The sequence below is a fragment of the Oncorhynchus mykiss genome, chromosome 23 (assembly GCF_013265735.2).
Source record: "Oncorhynchus mykiss isolate Arlee chromosome 23, USDA_OmykA_1.1, whole genome shotgun sequence".
NCBI classification, from domain to species: Eukaryota; Metazoa; Chordata; class Actinopteri; order Salmoniformes; family Salmonidae; genus Oncorhynchus; species Oncorhynchus mykiss.
The window spans coordinates 70,001-77,500 of NC_048587.1; the positions used below are offsets into that span (position 1 = coordinate 70,001).

General features: G+C 44.4%; 1 protein-coding gene across 1 annotated transcript in view; it reads left to right on the forward strand.

The window, feature by feature from the left end:
- Nucleotides 1-7,500, forward strand: part of LOC110514580 (rho GTPase-activating protein SYDE1) — a 56,357-nt gene that overhangs the window by 25,312 nt on the left and 23,545 nt on the right. The window contains exons 2-3 of the mRNA XM_036960831.1: nucleotides 5,263-5,957; nucleotides 6,027-6,321. Of these exons, the coding sequence (XP_036816726.1) occupies nucleotides 5,263-5,957; nucleotides 6,027-6,321 (990 nt within the window). The remainder of the gene's footprint in view (nucleotides 1-5,262; nucleotides 5,958-6,026; nucleotides 6,322-7,500) is intronic.

Here is a 7,500-nt window from a genome sequence, read left to right on the forward strand (position 1 = left end):
GGTCTACTGTTCATATTTTTTAATTCCCCTCATCAATCTACACATAATACCCCATAATGACTTTGCTCCGTTCATCTTTCCCTCGATCCTGACTAGTCTCCCAGTCCCTGCCGCTGAAAAACATCCCCACAGCATGATGCTGCCACCACCATGCTTCACCGTAGGGATGGTGCCAGGTTTCCTCCAGACGTGACGCTTGGCATTCAGGCCAAAGAGTTCAATCTTGGTTTCATCAGACCAGAGAATCTGGTTTCTCATGGTCTGAGAGTCCTTTAGGTGCCTTTTGGCAAACTCCAAGCTGTAGACTACTTTATCACCGACCTCAACCCAGAGTCTCTCAGAGCGTTCACAGTCAGCCCACTGACACCCCTATCAGACCACAGCAAAATCACAGTCTACTTAAACAGAGCAATAATCAATCATGAGGCATCAAAGCCAAAGGAACTGAGTAACATTAAGAAATGCTATAGATGGAAGGAATGCAGTTTGGAAACCTACCAAAAAACAATTAGGCAACAACAAATTCAATCCCTTTTAGACAATTTCCTGGGTAAAACGTTCCGCTGTAATAGTGAAGGTGTAAACTTGGCAGTAGAAAATCTTAACAGTATATTTGACCTCTCAGCTTCCCTATCAAATCTAAAAATCTCAAATAGAAAACCGAAGAAAATTAACAATAATGACAAATGGTTTGATGAAGAATGCAAAAATCTAAGAAAGAAATTGAGAAACCTGTCCAACCAAAAACATAGAGACCCGGAAAACCTGAGTCTACGCCTTCACTATGGTGAATCACTAAAACAGTACAGAAATACACTACGGAAAAAGAAGGAACAGCATGTCAGAAATCAGCTCAATGCAATTGAAGAATCCATAGACTCTAACCACTTCTGGGAAAATTGGAAAACACTAAACAAACAACAACAACAAGAATTATCTATCCAAAATGGAGATGTATGGGTAAACCACTTCTCCAATCTTTTTGGCTCTATAACAAAGAATAAAGAGCAAAAACATATACATGATCAAATACAGATCTTAGAATCATCTATTAAAGACTACCAGAACCCACTGGATTATCCAATTACATTGAATGAGTTACAGGACAAAATAAAAACCCTCCAACCCAAAAAGGCCTGTGGTGTTGATGGTATCCTCAATGAAATGATCAAATATACAGACAACAAATTCCAATTGGCTATACTAAAACTCTTTAACATCATACTTAGCTCTGGCATCTTCCCCAATATTTGGAACCAAGGACTGATCACCCCAATCCACAAAAGTGGAGACAAATTTGACCCCAATAACTACCGTGGAATATGTGTCAACAGTAACCTTGGGAAAATCCTCTGCATTATTATTAACAGCAGACTCGTACATTTCCTCAATGAAAACAATGTACTGAGCAAATGTCAAATTGGCTTTTTACCAAATTACTGTACAACAGACCATGTATTCACCCTGCACACCCTAATTGACAACCAAACAAACCAAAACAAAGGCAAAGTCTTCTCATGCTTTGTTGATTTCAAAAAAGCCTTCGACTCAATCTGGCATGAGGGTCTGCTATACAAACTGATGGAAAGTGGTGTTGGGGGTAAAACATACGACATTATAAAATCCATGTACACAAACAACAAGTGTGCGGTTAAAATTGGCAAAAAACACACACATTTCTTCACACAGGGTCGTGGGGTTAGACAGGGATGCAGTTTAAGCCCCACCCTCTTCAACATATATATCAACGAATTGGCGCGGGCACTAGAAAAGTCTGCAGCACCCGGCCTCCCCCTGCTAGAATCCGAAGTCAAATGTCTGCTGTTTGCCGATGATCTGGTGCTTCTGTCACCAACCAAGGAGGGCCTACAGCAGCACCTAGATCTTATGCACAGATTCTGTCAGACCTGGGCCCTGACAGTAAATCTCAGTAAGACCAAAATAATGGTGTTCCAAAAAAGGTCCAGTCACCAGGACCACAAATACAAATTCAATCTAGACACTGTTGCCCTAGAGCACACAAAAAACTATACATACCTTGGCCTAAACATCAGCGCCACAGGTAACTTCCACAAAGCTGTGAACGATCTGAGAGACAAGGCAAGAAGGGCATTCTATGCCATCAAAAGAAACATAAATTTCAACATACCAATTAGGATTTGGCTAAAAATACTTGAATCAGTCATAGAGCCCATTGCCCTTTATGGTTGTGAGGTCTGGGGTCCGCTCACCAACCAAGACTTCACAAAATGGGACAAACACCAAATTGAGACTCTGCACGCAGAATTCTGCAAAAATATCCTCCGTGTACAACGTAGAACACCAAATAATGCATGCAGAGCAGAATTAGGCCGATACCCACTAATTATCAAAATCCAGAAAAGAGCCGTTAAATTCTACAACCACCTAAAAGGAAGTGATTCACAAACCTTCCATAACAAAGCCATCACCTACAGAGAGATGAACCTGGAGAAGAGTCCCCTAAGCAAGCTGGTCCTGGGGCTCTGTTCACAAACACAAACACACCCTACAGAGCCCCAGGACAACAGCACAATTAGACCCAACCAAATCATGAGAAAACAAAAAGATAATTACTTGACACATTGGAAAGAATTAACAAAAAAACAGAGCAAACTAGAATGCTATTTGGCCCTAAACAGAGAGTACACAGCGGCAGAATACCTGACCACTGTGACTGACCCAAAATTAAGGAAAGCTTTGACTATGTACAGACTCAGTGAGCATAGCCTTGCTATTGAGAAAGGCCGCCGTAGGCAGACATGGCTCTCAAGAGAAGACAGGCTATGTGCTCACTGCCCACAAAATGAGGTGGAAACTGAGCTGCACTTCCTAACCTCCTGCCCAATGTATGACCATATTAGAGAGACATATTTCCCTCAGATTACACAGATCCACAAAGAATTCGAAAACAAATCCAAATTTGAAAAACTCCCATATCTACTGGGTGAAATTCCACAGTGTGCCATCACAGCAGCAAGATTTGTGACCTGTTGCCACGAGAAAAGGGCAACCAGTGAAGAACACACACCATTGTAAATACAACCCATATTTATGCTTATTTATTTTATCTTGTGTCCTTTAACCATTTGTACATTGTTAAAACACTGTATATATATATATAATATGACATTTGTAATGTCTTTACTGTTTTGAAACCTCTGTATGTGTAATGTTTACTGTTAATTTTTGTTGTTTTTCACTTTATATTTTCACTTTGTATGTTGTCTACCTCACTTGCTTTGGCAATGTTAACACATGTTTCCCATGCCAATAAAGCCCTTGAATTGAATTGAATTGAATTGAGATGGGACTGAGTTATGAAGAGAGAGAGAGAGAGATGGGACTGAGTTATGGAGAGAGAGAGCGAGAGATGGGACTGAGGTATGGAGAGAGAGAGCGAGAGAGAGAGAGAGAGAGATGGGACTGAGTTATGGAGAGAGAGAGAGACTTAACAAACCACTAAATAGCTAACCCCCTACTCCTCTCCTTCGCTCTCAAACTGTTTATGCTCTTTCATTTTCCGACTTTTCTCTCCTCTCCTCTCCTCTCCTCTCTTTTTCCTCATGACTCATTGTAGACAGAAACACATTTGAAAAAAAATGTTGTTCTTGGGACCAAGTCAGTCACACAAATCAATAGCGGTAAAGGAAATGCTTACTGTCCTTCTGTGACAGCAAAGCATGTGGCTTTGAGTTGGCAGAAGCTCGACTAACTCGTTTATCCGCCATTCAGTTTAGTGGACTATTAGTTGAGTTTGTCCTTTAAAGGTCACATTTCATTAGGAATGTCTCTCGTCGCCCATCGATCGTTTCATTAGGAACGTCTCTCGTTGCCCATCGTTTCATTAGGAACGTCTCTCGTTGCCCATCGTTTCATTAGGAACGTCTCTCGTTGCCCATCGTTTCATTAGGATTGTCTCTCGTTGCCCATAGTTTCATTAGGAACGTCTCTCGTTGCCCATCGTTTCATTAGGAACGTCTCTCGTTGCCCATCGTTTCATTAGGAACGTCTTTCGTTGCCCATCGTTTCATTAGGAACGTCTCTCGTTGCCCATCGTGTCATTAGGACCGTCTCTCGTTGCCCATCGTTTCATTAGGAACGTCTCTCGTTGCCCATCGTTTCATTAGGAACGTCTCTCGTTGCCCATCGTTTCATTAGGAACGTCTCTCGTTGCCCATCGTTTCATTAGGAACGTCTGTCGTTGCCCATCGTTTCATTAGGAACGTCTCTCGTTGCCCATCGTTTCATTAGGAACGTCTCTCGTTGCCCATCGTTTCATTAGAAACGTCTCTCGTTGCCCATCGTTTCATTAGGAACGTCTCTCGTTGCCCATCGTTTCATTAGGAACGTCTCTCGTTGCCCATCATGTCAATAGGAACGTCTGTCGTTGCCCATCGTTTCATTAGGAACGTCTCTCGTTGCCCATCATTTCATTAGGAACGTCTCTCGTTGCCCATCGTTCTAATTACCATAATGCAGTCTTTATTGGACTGGATAATGACCATAATACAGTCTTTATTGGACTGGATAATGACCAGAATACAGTCTTTATTGGACTGGATAATGACCATAATAGTCTTTATTGGACTGGATAATGACCATAATACAGTCTTTATTGGACTGGATAATGACCATAATACAGTCTTTATTGGACTGGATAATGACCAGAATACAGTCTTTATTGGACTGGATAATGACCAGAATACAGTCTTTATTGGACTGGATAATGACCATAATAGTCTTTATTGGACTGGATAATGACCATAATAGTCTTTATTGGACTGGATAATGACCAGAATACAGTCTTTATTGGACTGGATAATGACCATAATAGTCTTTATTGGACTGGATAATGACCAGAATAGTCTTTATTGGACTGGATAATGAGCAGAATACAGTCTTTATTGGACTGGATAATGACCATAATAGTCTTTATTGGACTGGATAATGACCATAATAGTCTTTATTGGACTGGATAATGACCATAATAGTCTTTATTGGACTGGATAATGACCATAACAGTCTTTATTGGACTGGATAATGACCATAACAGTCTTTATTGGACTGGATAATGACCATAATAGTCTTTATTGGACTGGATAATGACCATAATAGTCTTTATTGGACTGGATAATGACCATAACAGTCTTTATTGGACTGGATAATGACCAGAATACAGTCTATATTGGACTGGATAATGACCATAATACAGACCATAATAGTTGCGTTGTTTCCCTCCAGACATCCAGCGGAAGAGTGATGTCATCCAAAGCGCTTCCTCCTCATCGTTGTCAACGGTAACGACAGCGGAGGCCGAACCCCCGACCCCGCCAACGGAGGACAGCACCACCACCCCACGCACCCAGATAACAGTGGCCAAGAAACAGCAGTGGGCCAAACTGGCCTCAACACCAGGCACAGAGGGCTCTCACAGCCTGCTCTACGGGGCTTGTGACTCGGATAGCAGCTCAGGAAAGGCCCAGGTCTCAACCTCCAAACAGGCCTGGAGCCAGAAGACGTTAGTGGAGGCCGGGCTGGACAGGAGGAGGTGTGATGATTTAGACTGGGAGCATCAGGGACAATGTAGCACCTCCTTCTGTGAGCCTCCTCCCCCTGTCCACACCGCAGTCCCAGAGTTCACCAACCCTATAGGAGGTTACGCTGAGATCTGTGTCTCCTCCTGTATGGTGAAGTCCTCGGGGTCAGGGGCCTATCTCCAGACCCTGGACAGGAGCAGCAGAGCCTGGGTACTGTCCACAGGAAAGAGCCAGGCTGCCGACGAGTCCTACTCGCGTCTAGGCCTCCCCCCCAACTGCTTCGCTGAGCTGAGGCAACGCACAGAAGGGGACAACAACATTTGGTACAACCCTATTCCAGAGGAGGAGGACGTGTTGCGTGGCATCGGAGGTTTAGGACGTTTAAGAGGTGGAGGAGAAGGAGGAGGAGGAGGTGGAGGAGGAGGAGGAGGAGGAGGAGGAGGAGGAGGGGGAGGGGGTGGAGGAGGTGGAGGAGGAGGAGGAGGCGGAGTTAGGTTAGACAGTGAGAACCCCTGGAGGAGGAGGGAGACAGAGGGGCTGTCAGAGACGTCGAGGGATCCCCAGATGAGGAGCCAGCGACGGGCAGGGATGGCGGTGAGCCCTGGCACCGGTAGAGGTGGAGGGGCCTCCCGTTTAGAGCGTCATGCCACCCAGAACCAGTGCCCTTCAGGTGGCTCCAGCCCAGACAGCGCCCATCAGACCAAAGCCATCACATTAGACAGCTCAGCCTGCAGTAGGAGAGACAGAGACGGAGACAGCCCAGGTAAGTACATACAAGCTACTGTAGCCACATGATTCATATGATACAGGTACTGTAGTCACCTACAGATAACTACTGTAGTCACCTACAGATAACTACTGTAGTCACCTACAGATAACTACTGTAGTCACCTACAGATAACTACTGTAGTCACCATTAGATAACTACCGTAGTCACCTACAGATAACTACTGTAGTCACCATTAGATAACTACCGTAGTCACCTACAGATAACTACTGTAGTCACCATTAGATAACTACCGTAGTCACCTACAAATAACTACTGTAGTCACCTACAGATAACTACTGTAGTCACCTACAGATAACTACTGTAGTCACCTACAGATAACTACTGTAGTCACCTACAGATAACTACTGTAGTCACCATTAGATAACTACTGTAGTCACCTACAGATAACTACTGTAGTCACCTACAGATAACTACTGTAGTCACCTACAGATAACTACTGTAGTCACCTACAGATAACTACCGTAGTCACCTACAGATAACTACCGTAGTCACCTACAGATAACTACTGTCGCTACATGAAGATACTGTAGTCACCTACAGATAACTACTGTAGTCACCTACAGATAACTACTGTAGCTACATGAAGGTAGTGTAGTCACCTACAGATAACTACTGTAGCCACATGAAGGTAGTGTAGTCACCTACAGATAACTACTGTAGTCACCTAAAGATTAATACTGTTGATATATGACATCTTTCTCCTCTCTTCTCTCCTTCTCTCTCCTCTCTCCATCCCTCTCCTCTCCCCATCTCTCTCCTTCTCTCTCCTCTCTCCATCCCTCTCCTCTCTCCATCCCTCTCCTCTCTCCATTCCTCTCCTCTCTCCATTCATCTGCTCTCTCCATTCCCCTCCTCTCTCCATTCCCCTGCTCTCTCCATTCCCCTCCTCTCGCCATTCCCCTCCTCTCTCCATTCCCCTCCACTCTCCATTCCCCTGCTCTCTCCATTCCCCTCCTCTCTCCATCATCTCTCCTCTCTCCATTCCCCTCCTCTCTCCATTCCCCTCCTCTCTCATTCTCTCTCCTCTCTCCATCCCTCTCCTCTCTCCATCCCTCTCCTCTCTCCTTCTCTCTCCTCTCTCCTTCTCTCTCCTCTCTCCATCCCTCTCTTCCCTCCATCCCTCTCCCCCCTCCACCCCTCTCCTCTCTCCAT